The sequence below is a fragment of the Zootoca vivipara genome, chromosome Z1, assembly GCF_965207765.1.
Source record: "Zootoca vivipara chromosome Z1, rZooViv2.hap1.1, whole genome shotgun sequence".
In the NCBI taxonomy this organism is placed as follows: Eukaryota; Metazoa; Chordata; class Lepidosauria; order Squamata; family Lacertidae; genus Zootoca; species Zootoca vivipara.
This window is the reverse complement of record NC_142583.1, coordinates 69392138-69410489: the sequence shown is the minus strand read 5'-3', so window position 1 is coordinate 69410489 and position 18352 is coordinate 69392138. Positions and strand designations below refer to the sequence as shown.

Sequence of the window (18352 nt, the reverse complement as noted above, 5' to 3'; positions counted from 1 at the left end):
CCTGAGTTCGAGAGTCTTCAAAGCCCATGACACCTTTGGTAAAGGCTGTTCTCCAATTGGAGAGCTCACAGACCAGTGTTTCCCAGTCAGTGTTTATACTACTTTTATTTTTAAGATTTGCCTTGACTTGAGTCTTTAAACCTCTTTGTTGACCACCAGCATTACGCTTTCCATTTTTAAGTCCTTTAGTGAGACACAAGGAACTCTGTAGGGCACTGAAGTCCTGCCCTCAAATTTATTCAGCCGTCTTTTATTTCAATATATATCTGAGATTTTACCAGGCAGTGCATTCTCTGTAGAACTTTTAAGGACCAGCGGTGTAATTGAGAAGGAATGTGGCAGACTCCAGGACACTCTTTTCCAGAACTGGGGCGATGATGCTAGCTGTGAATTTATTTATTGCATAAAATTTATATACTCCTTGATTGTAAAACAAAAACCTCAAACCGGTTTACAAAGATAATAAAACATTACCAGTGAAAAACAATCATTCAAAACAAAGTAAAAATCAGCAATAAACAATTCATTTTAAAGCAACATTCTACATGTCTTGAGTAGGAAGTTGGAGAATGATGAAAATCATCAAGCAGAGACTAGATACTATTTCCTTTTTTTCTGGGGTTCCTGTTTCACACTGGGCAGTTGCATCTCTGCAAGATGGTTTGGAATTCTAATGCAAAGCCGAACGTTACATTTCAGCAGGCTGCAGGGGTTGTTGTTGTTTATTGGTTGTTTAGTTACAGCTCAGGGTGTGTTTTGTGAGTTGAACCTGCAGTTTCTTAGACGCCTGCTCCTGCATTTATTATTAGTATTATTTATTGGGTGACCCACTTTTGTAATTTTATCAGCGGCACAACCAGACGATGACCCAGTTAACGGGCTTCCAAGACAAATACTGACTCTGATAGACCAGCACTCTTGGAAACTGAATGGCATTGCCAAGGGGGCGGGGAGAAAAAGCAGCAAGTCAGAAGGTTTCAGCTAATGTTGTGGTGATTCCCAATAATCTATGTAAGTGGGTCAGTAGCTTAACGGGCACATCCATGCAGGGACATTCATGAAATATGGGAGGGGTGGGGGAGTTAAAATCTGTCAGTGAGGCAGCAACATGCATTTTCAAGACTATATTTCAGAATGTCTGCTTGCTCTCTCTTAATTCAAGAAAAGATATTTAGTACATAGAGTTGCCATATTCCCCAAAGTGAAAATCTGGAAACTCCGCCCCCCAAAAAACACATTTTGGGGGGCTTTTCTTGGATTTTTAATTTTTAAAGCATTTTTTTTAAACAGAAAATAATCACCCTACTTGCCATACACCCTGGTTTCCCCGGATATTTTGCCCATTCAGCAAAAATCCACCCGGGTGCCATTTTGTAGCCCGATTCACGGATGTGTCCAGGAAAACTCGGGCATATGGCAGCTCTAACTTAGGAAAGCTCTTTTCAAATCTATTTTATCCTATTTCCCAATATAATAATAATAATTTATATTAATTTATAATATAATATAATAATACCCAGTATGAATCAATAGAATGTACTGCCATCTAAGCACGTGTAGGATTGCATCATTAGGGGCACAGCAGTGAAAAAGCCTTGCTGAAACACTGTGGGATTTCCTTCTGAGCAAACATGCATAGTCAGGCAATAAAAAATGGCTGTGTGGTAAAGGAAACCTAATCTCTGTATTGTTCCAATTTTAGTATATGTGCTGCCGAAGCGTGCCAAAGGAAACCAATGAAATAAATGAATCTTCTGGACCAATATAAGCTGAATAATGCAGACATATGTGTATAATGGTGCAGGCCAACATACAGAAATTTAAGCCGCTAATGGTTTTCCTGTAATGAAGACTAGCGGTGGTTAAAGATTTAGGTCCTAGATGTCTGTGGGTTGGACTACTACTCAGAGCACAGGAACAGAGCTAGTAATTAGAAAAATAAATGTGATAATCATATCAATATTTTCAGCTTGATGTTGCAAATTTACACAAGGTATCTCTTCCACCTTCTCTTATTTTTCAATAGTTTTGTAAATTCATAGTTCTAAAAGCTATATTACACAATTCTGCAAGGCACACCCACAATTTATTTTTCCCCTCCTTTGCACAATTCTTCAAGTCCTTCGGAGCGATTTATCCAGATGCTAGCAGACCGGAAATGGTTGGGGAAATGGTTTTTTGCAAAATATTTGTACCAACCCCCCGAAGAGGCAAATGCCACAAGGCCCTTCTTTCGTTTTCAACACACGTGGGAAGAAGCAAGTTGCAGGCCTGGTTAAGGAAAGCAGTCAGCCTTCACTTTTTTTCTCTCTCTCCCTAAATAAGGAAAGAGGATTTGAATAAGCAACAACATTCCTATAAGGGAATGGGATCATTTCTATGGATGATCACTCCTTTTAAATTTTGCTCAAAGGTCTGGGATGGAACACAGGAAGCTGCCCCACAAGTGCCCATTCAGCTTCTTTGATCTGCATAGTGTGTGCTTTTACAAGTGCTACATAATGCACTCCCAGTGTAGTTGCACCTGCCCTTTGGAACTCCCTACCTCTTGACATTAGGGCAGGTCCCCTCCAGGTACATATGGGTAGCGGGAACTGTTTCATTAGGTACTGAGGTGGCAAGATAGCCTACCTCACAGGGCTGGTGTGAGGATGAAGTGGGAAGGGGGCAATGCTGCATGCCGCCCTTGAGCTCATTGATGATGAAAAGTGCGATATAAACCATAATACACGTGAAACCACCACCTCATGTGCACGTCTGAATGCGCTACCTAGCGTTGCTGCATGTTTTACTGGGATAACGTTGTCAAGTGCTTTTCCCCCCCACACTCTTTGATGTTTATTTTCCTTTTCGTCAATTTCCTCACTTGAAATATGAACATCTCTTTCTCTGCCCCCCTCGCCTCCCCCGCACCCAATCTCTCCCTGCTGGGTAGTCATGGCTACCCGACGTGCCATTCGTCCGCTAGCTCCGCCCTTTTGTCGACAACCCTTCTTTCTCAGTGGAGGATAGGCCCGTCGCTCTCCCTTCCGGAGGAGCCGGTTGGCTACGACGATTCCGTTACACGTCCCGCCTCTTGAGGCCCGTTGTACCTGTATTTGTGTGCGTGTGGGGAGGAGGGAGGAGGGTTGGCTCCTTAAATCGGCGGCGTTTCATTGGCAGGATTCGTTGTCCCTTGCCATTCATTGGAGGGATTTGGTTCTCTCTTTTTAGCGTCCACCCCTTTAAACCGTTCGCAAAGCCGCATTGGACAGCTTCGTCCGTCGCTCCGCGCAAGGAAAGCTCTGATTGGAAAGCGGTTGCTTCTCCCCGCCTCCCGGTTTCGCAGAGGGGAGGCGGCGGCGGAGAAGGCGTTCAGCGCAAGCGCAGTGCTCGCCGTTTCCGCGGCGGATGGGGCCGCAGCTGCGCAGCGGATGGAGCCGCTGCAGAATGGAAGCGGCCAGGAGGGAGATGAGGCGAGGCCGCCGCCGCCGGGCACCATTGTGGCGGAGCGCGAGGCAGGACCTCCCGCGGAGCAACGGCTGAGAAGAAGCCCCGCCCCTGCCGCCATGGCCGGGCGGCGGTGCAGCTTCGGCACTGGAAGGGCGGAGGCCGCGGACCGTCACGAGGAGCGCGCCGCCGCCCTCCGGCAGCGCCTCGACTCCCTCCGCAAGAACCGCCCTCGTGAGTGGCTGCTAGGTGGCGCCGGAGGGGCGGGGCTTGTCCTGGAGGGGTGGGGCCTGGGAAAGGTGGGAGGGGCCTTGCGGGGTTAGGGCGGGGCTCCCTATAAGCATGACTTGTCTTGAGCTTTCATTTATTATTATTATTAAAATTATATTATTTTTTGTTTATTAAACTTGCATTAGATTTACTTAATTCATAAAATTTATACACCGCTAGACTGTAAAAAAACCAACAACCCTCAAAAAGATAAAACGACGAACCCTAGTTTGCTCTTTTCAGGTTAGGATTAGATTTCACATTGTTACCTTCCTTCTGCCTCCATTTTATCTCTCTTATTGCATTTGCATCCCACCTTTTTTTCCTCCCTCCCTTCCCCAGCTCCATTTTAGTGTCACAACAACCCCATGAGGTAGGTTAGGCCGAGAGGCAGGGACTTCCTTCAAGGCCCTCTCCCAAGTTTTGTGACTGCATGAGGATCTGAACTCTAGTCTCCCAGGTCTCAGTTAAATGGTACCCTGCCCTGGCACTTCACAAGAACCCTTTGAAGTAGATTAGGCAGAAAGAGAGAGAGAGGTGGATATTGCTGGTTCAGAATTGCCTGTGGAGCTTCATGAATGAGTGTAGATTCGAACTTGAGTCTCCCTGGTCTCTCCAAATGGAATGACATTAAAAGGCAGAGGGGAGGCCTTTTACAGTTGTGGGGGGGCACTACCGAGAGAGCTCTGTTGCTGGTAGCCACTTGTACCTCAGATGGCTGAGGAACCCAGAGATGAAAGCTTAGTGTAATGCAGAGGCAGGAAATCATATAAAATATTGTGAAACAGTGCTATGAGATTCTGTGTGAAGAATGCCCTGCTTATTCAGATACAACACATTCATGGACTTTCATAAGTCTAACAGAGGAAATCTTGTTTCTAGATGAGATTTTTAAAAATACATAAACAATTGACTCATGTATGGCAGTGTTTCCCAACCTTGTGCCTCCAGATGTTTTGGGACTACAACTCCCATCATCCCTAGCTAGCAAGACCAGTGGTCAGGAATGATGGGAATTGTAGTCCGTAAACAGCTGGAGGCACAAGGTTGGGAAACACTGATGTATGGCATCACCAACTTTAGTATGTGTGCATTTTTTTAAAAAATCTCATTTTGAAGACCAATTCTGTATCTGACATTACACCACTGCCATCTTGTTTGTTCTATGCATATAATGGATGCCACATGGCTTATGCCATAAGAAACTCATTTATCTTAAAGGATGCCATGAGATCGTTTGCTGAAACAGGTTTATGTGGCTACTTTCCCTGAATGTACATAGATGTCAGCAAGCTGAAAAACTCTGGAATTCATTGTCTGAATAAACATGAGGCTGCTATCAGGATGGCAGGCATGAAGAAGCTGACTTTGAATCTTGAGCCTGTCCATAATTATTGTAGAAGAATCTTGTGTTTGTTGCTCGAGAACTAGGGCTAGATGCTGTTCTGGTTTAATCAATCTAAAGTTGAAAAGAGTGTGGCTTTTTTCAAAAAAGAATGTCTTTATGAGCTAGCCCTGCCTTCCGCAACTTGGTGCCCTCAAAATGTTTTGGATTACAAGTCCCATCAGCCCCAGCTGCCACATACTGATTTAGAGGAACTGTTGGTGTTCAATGGGAAATGCAAAGATAAGGCGCAGGTTTGGCAGGTGTTTGCTGGAGGTCTTGAGTGGGGCAAAATCTCAGTGAAGGAGAAAGTAAAAGAGGGAAGGGGCTGCCAGGGTGTGATTGTCACAAATGGGGTTCAAGGAAGGATGCCATAAGACTGCCTTTGTTGTGCAGTTGCACGTTCAAGCTGAAATTCAAGCTGAAAGGGATAGCTGCAGAAATCATGCCTGGTTTGCTGTGTTCAAAGGGTTGCTTTGCATATTTTCAGCGGCTCCCTATATCCCCCCTCCCCCTTCACCAACTACAGTATCTGAATGTTAGGTTGATGAAATAATTACATAATTGGAAATCCTCCTGCTGCAGCTGATAAACTGCAAAGAAAATGGAGGCCCTGGCACAGGGGTTGGGAAAAATTGTTTCTTTGGTTTAGCTGCAGTTTTCTGCATCTCAGGACTGTTGCTTGTTTGAATGCTGTTGGTCATGCAAAAAATTCTGCCGGACACACACATCTGCGTGAATTGTGCTTGATCATTATCCACACTGGGATTACACACTGGTAATCATGTTGCACACCTGCAAATACTATTCAGACAGTTTCTGGGGTGATACTAGATGATGCAGTTCAATATGTTCTGAAGGTTTGGTTTTTTTTAAAGTGTGATTTGAAGTCATTTTGATAAATCTAGCCTTTTCCTCACTTGCACCTGAGCATTTGGTATATAAGGTTCTCGGGCATCTTTGCTACCTGAGAAGCAAAACATTTTGTTGGTAGGAATCGGGTCTACATAAAGCTACATATGCATGGCAGTTGTGCTGGTGTGGAAATGGCTTTTTGTCAGTCTAGATCAGGCATCCCCAAACTGCGGCCCTCCAGAAGTTTTGTCCTACAACTCCCATGGTCCCTAGCTAACAGGACCAGTGGTCAGGGATGATGGGAATTGTAGTCCAAAACATCTGGAGGGCTGAAGTTTGGGGATGCCTGGTCTAGATAATCAGCTCAGGTAGAAGCAAAACAAATGACTTTCCTTCTTTGGAGGTTTTAAAGCAGAGGTTGGATGGCCATCTGTCATGTATTATTAGTTGAGATTCCTGCATTACAGGGGGTTGGACTAGATGACCCTTGGATCCCTTCCAACTCTACAATTCTATGATAATGCCTGATATGAGACACATATCTATAAAAATATATTTAAATAAGATATGAGACACATGTTGTTCGTATGGTCATGCTTTTCGGATGCCAGATTATCGTCTTCCAAAGCAACTAGTACTCTATTCCCAATTTATGAATGAAAAGTGTAATTCCGGTGGACAACAAAAGAGGTTTAAAGACACTCTCAAGGCAAATCTTTAAAAATATAGTATAAACACTGACAACTGGGAAACACTGGCCTGCGAGTGCTCCTTGGAGAACAGCCCTTACCAAAGTTGCCATGGGCTTTGAAGATGCTCGAACTCAGGACAAAAGGGAGAAACATGCAAAGAGGAAGACACGCTTGGCAAACCCTCACCGTGATCAACTCCCGCCTGGAAACCTATGTCCTCACTGTGGAAGGACGTGCGGATCCAGACTTGGCCTCCACAGTCACCTACGGATAAACCGTTAAGACCATATTCATGGAAGACAATCTTACTCGGCTACAAGTGATCGCCAAAGAAGAATGAGACACAGTTCTTATAAAAATGCAGCTCCTATAAAATAATTGGAGCCCCTTTCATAAAAGTCCCTCCCTTAAAGAAATGCAATGCAGCTGGGTCTATTTTTCCTGCTATTAAAAATAAAATAAAAGGTCTAGCCAGTGGAACGTCACGAAGCAGATATATTGCAGGCCTTCAGTGGAGGCCAGCTTGTGGGATGAATTCATTTCATATGTGAGGCAGGATTGGAGTAACTGAGCCTGAAAGTACAATGGCTGCAAGTCATTATCCTTACCTTCTGCCAAGAAAATGTCTTGGTTGGAGATAGTATCCCTTTCCATCCCACCATCCTCATGCAGAATTGATTTGTGCATCAGCACTGGCTAAGTGGAGATCACACATCCTAAAACAGAAAAGGAGGGGGATCATAGGAAGTTGTTAGTTCTTGCCAGATCCCCCCCCCCACCGCCAGACTTCAAAGGCACATGCAGTAGTGTTCTTTGTGTGTAAAAGAGTCAGGAAGACAAGTTATTTTAAAAACAAGAGTATTTTGTATAAGTGTAAGTTGTGCAAGACCAAAATTGTGGTCTTTGGGAAACCTAGCGCCAGATCCAAATGGAAAGTGGACCAGCAGGAATCTGGAGTAAGCGTGTTCCTTTAGACACAGTCGTTGAAGGGACATTTGATTTGTAAGTCGCGTTGCCCCTCAGTGATGTCCTCCCCTGTCTCCCATGTTGCTATGACTTGGGAGTCGACCAACGAAGTTGGCTGCTGGGGGACTCAGGACAAACAAAGCGAGGAACTTCTTTACACAGCACATGGTGAAACTATGGAATTGACTTCCGCAAAATGCAGCGATGGCTGCCAGCTTGCGCATGGCTTTAAAAAGGAGATTAGATTAATCCATGGAGTCTAAAGCTATCAATGACTGCTAGTCCTGATGGCTGTGTTCCTGCCTCCAGTCTCAGATGCCTCATGCCTCTGAATGCCAGTTGCTGGGAATGGCAGTGGGAGAGGGCTGCTGGCCTCTAGCCCTGCTTCAGCTGGATAGCTCAGCTGGTTAGAGCATGGTGCTGATAATGCCAAGGTTTCAAGTTCAATCCCCATAAGGGACAGCTGCATGCATGGTCCTGCATTGCAGGGGGTTGAACTAGATCGGGGTTTCCCAAACTTGAGTCTCCAGCTGTTTTTGGACTACAGTTCCCATAATCCCTGCCCATTGGTCCTGCTAGCTAGGGATGATAGGAATTGTAGTCCAAAAACAGCTGTGGCTTTGCCAACCACTGGTGCGTATTTGGTGTATTTTGTGCACTGCAAACCGTTTTTCCCTTAAGACTCTCTTTCCACTCAGTTTCCCAATGCTCAGCCTTCTTGCCCACCCCCAAGTTCCTTTCTCTTACGCATTTGCAGTTCTTTACCTAATGTGGCAGAAACCATGTAGCTTTGCCAAGTTTCTAATTCATGTGATGATGCTAGAATGTGTGTGAACATTCTGCGGTGTCATGACAGCTCAGCGAGTGGTTGGGGTGAGCCCTTGTCCACTGGGGGTGGCAACTGGGTTTTATTTTTATTTATTAAATTTGTATACCGCCCTTCATCCATGGATCTTGGGGCAGTTCACAGCATAAAAATACAAGATCAGTTTAGTCACTTTAGAAATGTATAATAAAACACCACCCTTGAAATGATCCCTTTTCTCCCTTGTTCCTTTCAGTCTTTCCTTGGTTTGGCTTGGATATCGGAGGGACCCTGGTGAAGCTAGTGTATTTTGAACCAAAAGACATCACCATTGAGGAAGAAGAGGAGGAAGTGGAGAGTCTGAAGAGTATCCGGAAATACCTGATGTCCAACACTGCCTATGGCTCTACAGGCATTCGGGATGTTCACCTTGAGCTAAAGGACCTTATGCTGTGTGGACGTAAAGGCAATCTGCACTTTATTCGCTTCCCTACTCATGACATGCCTGCTTTCATTGAAATGGGCAGCGAAAAGCGCTTCTCAAGCCTCCACACTACCTTATGTGCCACGGGAGGTGGAGCATATAAATTTGAGCAGGACTTTCTCACAGTATGCATTTTTTGGCTTATATATATTTTTAAGCTGCTGCAGCACATGGTTAAAGCTTGCAAAACAGAGGTGCTGCGTGTCTTCATAACCTCTGTAGCAGCTCTCTTTTGTAATGCTGTTTTCTGATTTGAGTGTAAGGGCAGTGTGAAGTTGGTCTCTGCCAGGTGTAGGAAACTTTTGGCCTGATAGAGGTTGCTGAACTACAACTCCCATCATCCCTGGCCATTGGCCATGCTGGTTGGGGCTGATGGAAGTTGTAGTTCAGCAGCATTTGAAGGGCTGGGCTGGATCTACACTGATATGAAAAATGCTATAAAAATATAGCTCTCAATGCAGTTGACCATTGGTGATGGATTGCTGCTCTACAGCGTCCTCTGGTATCACATTTTTATAACGCCCTTATAATGTTATAATTAACCAGTGTAGCTGAGTCCCTGGTTTGCTTGATGCAAACTTTGAGCATTGTTCTTGCATTCCATGAAACAAAACTTCCATGAGAAAAACTCTGTGAGCAAGATGATTCTGCCAGCTATTGCTACTCCCATGATTGCCATCTCTTCAGGATCTTAACACTGCCTTCATCAGCCTTTGGTGCTCTCTAGGTATTTTGGACTACAACTCCCATTGGCTCAGGCTGATAGGAGTTGTAGTCCAAAATATCTGGAGAGTACCAGGTTGGTGAAGGCTGGCTTAACGTAGGACAGTTTAGCTGATGGAAGAGTTTATATTGTACTGATAGTAGTGGTGGCTGTGATAACTTGGGGCAAGCTGCATGCTTCTTTGGCTTCACCATTGGGTTGCAGGTTTGGTGTGCGCACAGAACCGTGTTGGAAACGCTTTCTTAGGTAACCAAAGACAAGTGAGGGGAAAAGCAGTGAAAGGAGTTCCTTTGCATCCTCTCCATGTCTGCTTCAGCAGCTGTTCTTCATTCATTAGGCAGGGGTACTGGTTTACGGCATGCCTATGATTTCACTGTGAATCATAGAATTTGGTGTATTCAACAGACCTTTGCTTCTCAGCTGCTGCTTCCTCCCTTGTTCTAAACAAAAAAGGAGAATTGTATCTCATACATGCTGGGAAGGATGAATGTTGATGGTTAAATGTGGGCTAATTTAACAATCAACTCTCATCCTTTCCAGCGTCTTTGAACTATGTTTCTCTATCTCTTTTGTTTTTGTTTACATCATTAGATGTTTCCTGTTTTTTGTGTGTGTTTCTTCTATTGTCCTGCCCATCCTGTTTTTCAGTTTCCAGAGACTAAACCTTCATGAAATCAGACTTAAGCGCTGTGGCTAAACTTCAGAGTAGCTACTGGTGTTCAGTTTCAGAGAGCCTAAATCATAAACATATCCTCTGTGAGAGCAGCAGTTCCTTTGCCTCATGACTGTTTGCCCCATTTGTCCATTTGCCTCAACCCCTCTGTTAGTTTCCAGTTACTGACTCGGCTTATTTTATTAAGCTATTTTTACCCAGCAGTTGCCAGGGCCCTCAGAGATGCTTTAAAACAGGCATCCCCAAACTTTGGCCCTCCAGACGTTTTGGACTACAATTCCCATCTTCCCCGACCACTGGTCCTGTTAGCTAGGGATGATGGGAGTTGTAGGCCAAAACATCTGGAGGGCCGCAGTTTGGGGATGCCTGCTTTAAAACATACAATTCATAAAAAAGCAATAGACTCATTGGTCAGTTTACAATAAGCATGCCCCCGCCCCAAAATAACCCACCTTTCATCAAAGCAAATAATTGTTTGCAGGTTTAGCAGACTGGCATAGGTTTGATTAAGCCCTTTTTGCTAGCATTGATGGTGGTGAACCTTCAGGCCTTGCCATTTCTAATACTAAAACTCAAAGGGTCCTCGTTTGTGGTTGGCCAATGTTCCTAAGGGCTGAGAGAGAATGGAAAGGGGGGGGGGACCTGTAAGCTGCTTGATGAAACCCTCCATGCCTTCCTTGGAATGTTTCAGTATCTAGTTTTCTTCAAAGCTTGTTTCTCCAAACAGGTGGGTGACCTCCAGCTTTGCAAAATAGATGAACTGGACTGCCTTATTAGAGGAGTGCTGTACATTTATACGGTTGGGTTCAATGGACGCTCGGAGTGCTACTATTTTGAGAACCCAACCGATCCCGAGAAGTGCCAGAAGGTCCCCTTCAACTTGGTGAACCCCTACCCTCTTCTGTTGGTGAACATTGGCTCTGGGGTCAGCATCATGGCTGTCTATTCTAAAGACGATTACAAGCGGGTGACTGGGACCAGGTGAGCTTTGACAGCGTAACCATTTTCGCTTTCAGATCTGCTAAGCGAGTCTGGTCCACGAATCAAGTGGCTTGCAGTCCACGTGCATGGCTAAGTGATGCCTCTGGCGTCAAATGGGCACATTGCAGCTGCTGAGGCTGCAGTTCTGTTCATCTGGCAGCAAGGCCTATTGACCACAATGGGACTTATTACGGAGCAAACATGCCTCGGGTTGAGCTGCAAGTGTGTCATCTGCTCCCTTTTCTCTGCGAGGATGTAAAAAAATAAAGGATTTTGCCACATCCTCACATCCCTCGTGAGGCTAGCATGGAGGCCTGTGCCGTGACGTTGTCTATTAACTAGTTAACTTCCTTTTTGCTGGGTTCAATCACAGGCGTCTTGTCCTGCAAGTTGTTGGTCCCCGGTCTTCTCCTCCCGCTCCACCCAATGCTTTGACGTGACGGTAGACGTGATTTGTGCCTCTTGTTTGTTTGCTAGCCTTGGAGGAGGAACCTTCCTTGGTCTCTGCTGCCTTCTGACTGGCTGCTCCACCTTTGAAGAGGCCCTCGAAATGGCAGCCAACGGGGACAGCACCAAAGTGGACAAACTAGTGCGGGACATTTACGGAGGAGACTATGAGAGATTTGGGCTGCCGGGTTGGACGGTAGCATCCAGGTAAGGCCGCACCTGGTGTTTCAGGAGGGGGCATGAGGCAGCTTGGATAACCCTTCCCCATCTGCTTGGTTTTGGCAACCTGGGAAAAAGTGGTTTCTGAATGAGCCTCTGAATGCCAGTTTTGGGGAATTGCAAGTTGGGAGAGCTCTGTTGAGCTCATGTCCTTGCAGGCTTCCAGTTGGCTACTGCAGACTAGATGGGTCTCTGGTCTGATTCTGCCGTGAGCTTTCCTTAAGTTTTTATGTTTTTAGCTATTGTAGTGCACTGCATTTAATTTTTTTGCTTACCCAGAGCCTTTTGACATGGCGTAAGCTAAGAATCAGACAAACGAAAACTTGTGTTAACCCTGAAACATAGCAGCAGTTGTCTTTATTTTGCTTTAAATGAATGAGCATAGGAAGTCCCAATAGGACCCAAGAGAAGAATTGTGTCTCTAAGGTTCAGGTCACTTAGTTCACATCTTACACCCATATTCCCCAGTTTATAGACTGCTGGCTTCCTCAGGCTTGATGAGCCTGCCTTGTAGCCTGTGGAAGTGTGGGCTTGGAAGAGGGAAGTGAATCAGGCATGGGACTAGCCCACCTTTCACTCCAGTGCCACTTTTAACCGGCAAGGAGCTTCAGCTCAGAACCTGAATGCATGGAAATTCACACTTGATCCCGAGGGTGTTGAGTAGCAATTCTTGGGAAAGCTTCTACGGACCCAGTGGAATAGACTCGCTCCCACGAAAGGTGGTGGACTATCCTTCCTTAGAGGTTTTTAAGCTGAGGCCAGATGGCCACCTGTCAAGGATGTTTCAGTGGAGATTCCTGCATTGCAGGGGGTTGGACTAGATGACCCTTGGTTCCCTTCCAACTCTATGATTCTAGGAATTCAAAGTTGGCAATCCTGTGTGTTTCTCATGTAAATGGATTTTTAGGTGGAAAAAAAATTGTGCACAATTTTCTGTCCAGCTTTGGAAACATGATGAGCAAGGAGAAGCGAGAGGCAGCTAGCAAGGAAGACTTGGCAAGAGCAGCTTTGATCACCATCACCAATAACATCGGCTCCATAGCACGGATGTGTGCGCTTAATGAGGTATGGAAAGAGAGGAGCCAGGGAGCCAGACGGGGAGTGTGCTTTCCAGTCCTCACGGTCTTGTTGGTGGTGGCTGGGAATGCCTTCTTAAAGCATTATCTGTCTTGTTGCGGTCTGTTGTGAACAAGTGGCCTACTGTTTTGTGCTTCCCAATTTGCTCCTCTCCTGCCATGAGCTGGAGAAATAAACCAGGAATCTTTGGTTTCCCGTTACATCTGAACGAAAGATGGTGGTTGGCTGCTCATTTACAAACCACAGTCAGCAAACTGCCCTTTAAGCTGTGGTTTGTGGTTGGCTTGCTGACTGTGGCTGCTTGGGGAGTAGCAAGCCAGGATCCTTGCTTTGAATGTTTCCCACCTTTCTTTCACACGGGGGTGTGTGTTTAGGGTTGGGGGGAGCAAAGTGAGAATGATATCAGGCAGCATGCACAATAAAGGTAAAGGTACCCCTGACCGTTAGGTCCAGTCGCAAACGACTCTGGGGTTGCGGCACTCATCTCACTCTATAGGCCGAGGGAGCCGACGTTTGTCCAGCATGACAAAGCCGCTTCTGGTGAACCAGAGCAGTGCACGGAAACACCGTTTACCTTCCCGCCGGAGCAGTACCTATTTATCTATTTGCACTTTGATGTGCTTTCAAACTGCTAGGTGGGCAGGAGCAGGGACCGAGCAACGGGAGCTCATCCCATCGCGGGGATTCGAACCACTGACCTTCTGATCGGCAAGCCCTAGGCTCTGTGGTTTAGACCACAGCGCCACCCGCGTCCCAGCATGCACAATAAACACTGATAAACCAGAGAGTTTGGCTTAGCGTTGTGCGTGAATGTGAACAATGGGTAAATAACTGTCCTTTTGCTCTGGTGAGAATGGCTGATGCTGAGGCCCCACTCTGCACCATGGTCCAGCAATGCCTCTGAGCCACTTCTTGTTGCTGTTGAGATGTGCTGGGCAGCATTGACAGCACTGATATCGTAAACCTGTTCCAAACCAAGCTAAGTAAAGTTTCCAGGTTTCCGATGAACCCCACTGTTAGACTGTAAACAGTACAGAGAGCTTCCTTTTCTGAGGGTAGTGAGGAGAGACAGACAGGAGTACCTTTGGGGTAAAACTCCCTGTCGAGGCTGAGGACTTCAGCTGAGGAAGAGGGAGCATGCCAGGAAGCAAGCTGTCTTGCAGCAAGAGTCGCTCCTCCTGTCTCCCAGCTTCCTGCGTGGCATTCCCTGAGCTTGGTGCTTTCAGCTTCTTTACAGTGCTGCCTTGTTGCAATCATGTCAAGCAGCATTGTACAGGGCTATGAAAGAGCCAGGCCCTCTCATCTTTTGCCTTGGGGTGTCCTTGGCGCAGCAAGGAAGGCTAGCATCCCTGCCACTGTAACCCATCGCCTGATATAACAGCGGCTCCAGGGAGAAGCCTTTGGGGGGACACTCAAAGGAGGTGTGAAGGATAGTTGGAAAACCAGAGGCAAAGGTGACACCGTGGTAGGAAAGGATTAGAGGAGGAAAGTGGTAAAAGCCAGGACTTCAGCTTTACCTGATCTTAATTGCCTGCCTTAACCCCAGGTCCTAAGGTGAGTCGCTGATGCAGAAGTTCTTTCTGCAAGGTAGCTTTCCCTATAGATATTGTGCTGACTTATTTCTCCTCTAGGATGTGAACTTCACACCACCCTACCCACCGTTGCCCACTCCAGTCCCCCTCTCTTACTGGGCACAGCTTCTCCTGTCCCTAGATCCCAGTTCTCTCTCCACTGATCTCTACTTGCGAAAGCAAACATGCCACCACCTTCACAGCAGGCACCCTGACAGTTCATATTCTATGACTGACACTTGCCCATCAGCAGCAGCTCAGCCAGGGAATAAGGCAGGACCTCGAAGGCCTCCAATCTTGAACGTTTTCTGTCCATAGGATGAAAACCAGCAGAAACCCACCAGGAATCAACTGTTCAGTCATTTTGCTCAAACGTCTCTTCTTCTGTGATGCCTGACCCCCACTTATTATCTCAATCTCTATCCTAGCTTGTCCCATTTTGCTGAGGGGAATGAAACTTTCTACAGCCTTGCTGAGAAGCATTTCCTGCAACTAATTTCCACGCCGCAATCTGTCCTCTCCCATCTGGACCAGGCTTGCACTCTCTAATAATTGCTTACCTCCTGAGCCTGGTGCTAACTTGGAAATGCAAAGTGGGGCTCAGGGGATATGATGCTCTTAACTAACTTAAACTACTGGAAAATGTTGGCCATTGAGTGAGACACAAATGCAAGAACGAAATCGGCCTTCAGCAGCCTGGTGCCCTCCATAGATTGGACTACAACTCCCATCAGCTCCAGCCAGGTGGGACTGATGGGAGTTGTAGTCATACGACATCGGGGGCCGCACTAGGTTGGCAGGGTGCATGTTTTAAGCGTGTTTGTTACTGTGAACAGAGATGCCAAGAATCCTAACACTCCTCCCCCTTCTTGCAGAACATTAATCGGGTGGTTTTCGTGGGGAACTTCTTGCGTATCAACACAATCTCCATGAAGTTTCTGGCGTATGCCTTGGATTATTGGTCAAAAGGGCAGTTGAAGGCCCTGTTTCTGGAACACGAGGTAGAGTCACATTGAAATGCAAGCGATCTCTCCCTCCCTCCCTCCCAACTATAGCCAAGGCGGGGTAGGGTGGGTGGTAAGCATCCTGCAAATAGATTGTCCACTGTTTCCATCTTTTGAATAAATGAATAACTGGATTTAGAGCTTAACTATCCTGAGGACGAAGGGTGGTGAATAGCTATTTAGTAGGTCATATAAAAGGAGCAAAGAGGGGAGGAGGGGTAATACCCAGGTGTGTGTGTGTGTGTGTGTGTGTGTGTGAGAGAGAGAGAGAGAGAGAGAGAGAGAGAGAGAGAGAGAGAGAGAGAGAGATGAGCTTAATAAAAAGAACCCCCCCCCACACACACATTGTAAGCAAGTAGTTCATTTGAATATGAGGGGCTTGTGAGGGGGGGGACTCGGCCAGTCTCAGAGGAAGTGTGTGACAGGGTCCTTGCCTGCCTTCCTGGCTCGGTGTGGTCACACATAGTGGTGTTTTTTCTTTTCTTTTTAAAGGATATCTAAGCAAACAACCATCACTTTAAAATCAAAGTGCAGTGGTACCTTGCAAGACGAATGCCCTGCAAGACGAATTTTTCGCACGACGAATGTGTTTTGCGATCTGATGGTGACTCGCAAGACGAATTCGTTTTGCGAAAAATTCGTCTTGCGAATCGCAGTTTTCCAAAGGAATGCATTGACATTTAATTAATGCGTTCCTATGGGCAAAAAAAAAGAAAAGAAATTTCAATGCATTCCTATGGGAAACCGCGATTCGCAAGGCAAATTTTTCGCAAAACGAATTGACTCGTGGAGCGAATTCAATTCGTCTTGCGAGGCACCACTGTAATGAATAGGCCGATCTTGATCTTTGGGGCAAGTGTATTTTGACAAGCAATCTGATCCTTTGCATTTGTGCTGGTTTCATTTTTTAAAACAGGGCTACTTTGGAGCGGTTGGAGCTTTTTTGGAGCTTTTGAAGACACCCTGATTCGAGGTGGAGCCTGGGCCCAGGTTTTGCTGCTGGCAACTTCTACACCAAAGGGAACATCTCTGTTCATTCAGCTTTATTTGTAGGTGGTGGTGGTGGGGAGAGTTCTTGTCCATTTGACAAACAACAGGAAGTCATAGTGAGTGACCTCAGCGATCAGTGCCGAAAAGGACAAAGGTGTGTGTGGTTTTTTAATAGCTTAATCTGAATATAAACTAGTTTGTAAGAAGCCTATATCTGTTTATGCAAACATGCGAACTGACTGTATTTGTCTTGCCTCTGGTAAAATACGTGTTCAATCAGTCTGGCTTTGAGCAGCTCATGTCGGGAGGCGGGCAGGGGCATGGGTGATGCAGATTGTACTATTCTGAAAACCAGCCTTTGCCAGCCTGGTGCCCCCATAAGTGTTGGACTGCAGCTGCTGTTTTTGGAGGACACCAGGTTGGTGAAGGCGGCTCAAAACCTATTTTTAGGTTCTGTTTTTTGTAATCTTGTATGGACTCTTATTAATTTTCATCATAGCACTGAAATGTGTAGAATATGAAAACACAACGTGAGATATTAAATCTATTTTTAAAAAGAACAGTGTGCAGCCTTATTGCTTTGAAGAAAATTGCTTTCCTGCTTGTGTTCATGTAAAGAAATTGGGGAGAAGGAAGGGGATCTGGGGAAGGATTTAAGCCTGCATTCCCAGTTACGGCGACGTAATCTGTCAGCTTCCTTCTTCTGAAGAGGCTATCTTGGAATACAGGGAGGGTGCGGAACAGAAGCCACCTTTTTGGGCTGCAAGTGGGCACCAAGCTGAGCCCATTTTGTAGCATAGAGTCACTCTAGTACCCAGAATGTTTATGGACTACAACTCCCACCATCCCTGACCATTGGCTAAGATGGCTGGAGCTGATGGAAGTTGTAGTAGTCCAACAACATCTGGGGACCCTAGGTCAAAGAAGATTGCTCTAGATCAGAGTTTCCCAGACTTAGGTCTCCAGCTGTTTTTGGACTACAATTTCCATCATTCCTGACCACTGATCCTGCTAGCTAGGAATGATGGGAATTGTAGTCCAAAAATAGCTGGAGATCCAAGTTTGGGGAACTTTGCTCTAGATCACGCTTCAGAAGATATGCTTTCCCTTGTGCCTTGGAAGTCCTTTCCCCCCCCTAGCAAGGCAGCAATGTGCCCAGCAGAAACAGGCATAGGTGCATCTCTGATCCCATGCTGCAGCCTAAACTGCAGACCCTCCTCCTTGTACCATAGCATACCAAAGATCCATGCTGCCACTGCTACCGGAGGCCCACCACCTGTGGGTTGCGTGACCCAGTTATTGGGCATCTGTTGTAGTTGTTACAAGTAGAGTTTACATGCTGCCTTTCATTTCAAGAAGAAATGCCAAGGCAGTGCACAAATAAATAAAAGCCGACAGCATCATAACAAGAATGAAACAAAAAATACAGCTGCCTGTAATTAAAATAGATAGTAAAACAAGTACATAAAACACCCATAATTAACATCCTTTGAAGCAGCAGTATCAAGGCAAGAGATGAAGGAAATATTTGTCCAAATAGGTGAGTCTCCAAGAGCCCGCGGAATGCCAATGCTGATGGGGCCTCTGGCATTTCCATAGCATTTCTAGATTGGGTGCATGTGCAGGCTGACTCACAGTTCTCAAATGCCCTACCAGTTGTAACTATAAAAAAGGCACAGAAAAGGATTGTGGGCTTTTGGTTTAACGGCCGGGAGATCTTTTTTTGAGTGAGATGGTAGGAGTTTTTAAGCACTGAAAGCTTCCTCCAAGTATTGATTATA

At 45.9% G+C, this 18352-nt stretch overlaps 1 protein-coding gene and 1 long non-coding RNA gene across 2 annotated transcripts; one reads left to right on the top strand and one right to left on the bottom strand.

Moving 5' to 3' along the window:
* Nucleotides 1-381: 381 nt before the first annotated feature.
* On the bottom strand, nt 382-3228 carry LOC118079067 (uncharacterized). The gene is made up of 2 exons (XR_004691803.3): nt 3093-3228; nt 382-2316 (listed from the first exon to the last, which is right to left on the bottom strand). It is a non-coding gene; the product is annotated as an uncharacterized LOC118079067 (long non-coding RNA).
* A 139-nt stretch (nt 3229-3367) lies between these two features.
* PANK2 (pantothenate kinase 2) lies at nt 3368-17131 on the top strand. The gene is made up of 7 exons (XM_035103096.3): nt 3368-3663; nt 8658-9010; nt 11010-11263; nt 11741-11917; nt 12871-12994; nt 15453-15578; nt 16498-17131. Exons 1-7 carry the CDS (start codon nt 3414-3416, stop codon nt 16546-16548), a joined length of 1335 nt encoding a protein of 444 aa, XP_034958987.3. The 5' UTR covers nt 3368-3413; the 3' UTR covers nt 16549-17131.
* The last annotated feature ends 1221 nt before the right edge of the window (nt 17132-18352 follow it).

Coding starts and splice junctions, on each gene's coding strand:
- PANK2 (XM_035103096.3), top strand. CDS start 3,414: ATGGAGCCGCTGCAGAATGGAAGCGGCCAGGAGGGAGATGAGGCGAGG. Junction 11,264..11,740: donor AAGCGGGTGACTGGGACCAG/GTGAGCTTTGAC, acceptor TTTGTTTGCTAG/CCTTGGAGGAGGAACCTTCC. Junction 11,918..12,870: donor GGTTGGACGGTAGCATCCAG/GTAAGGCCGCAC, acceptor TTTTCTGTCCAG/CTTTGGAAACATGATGAGCA.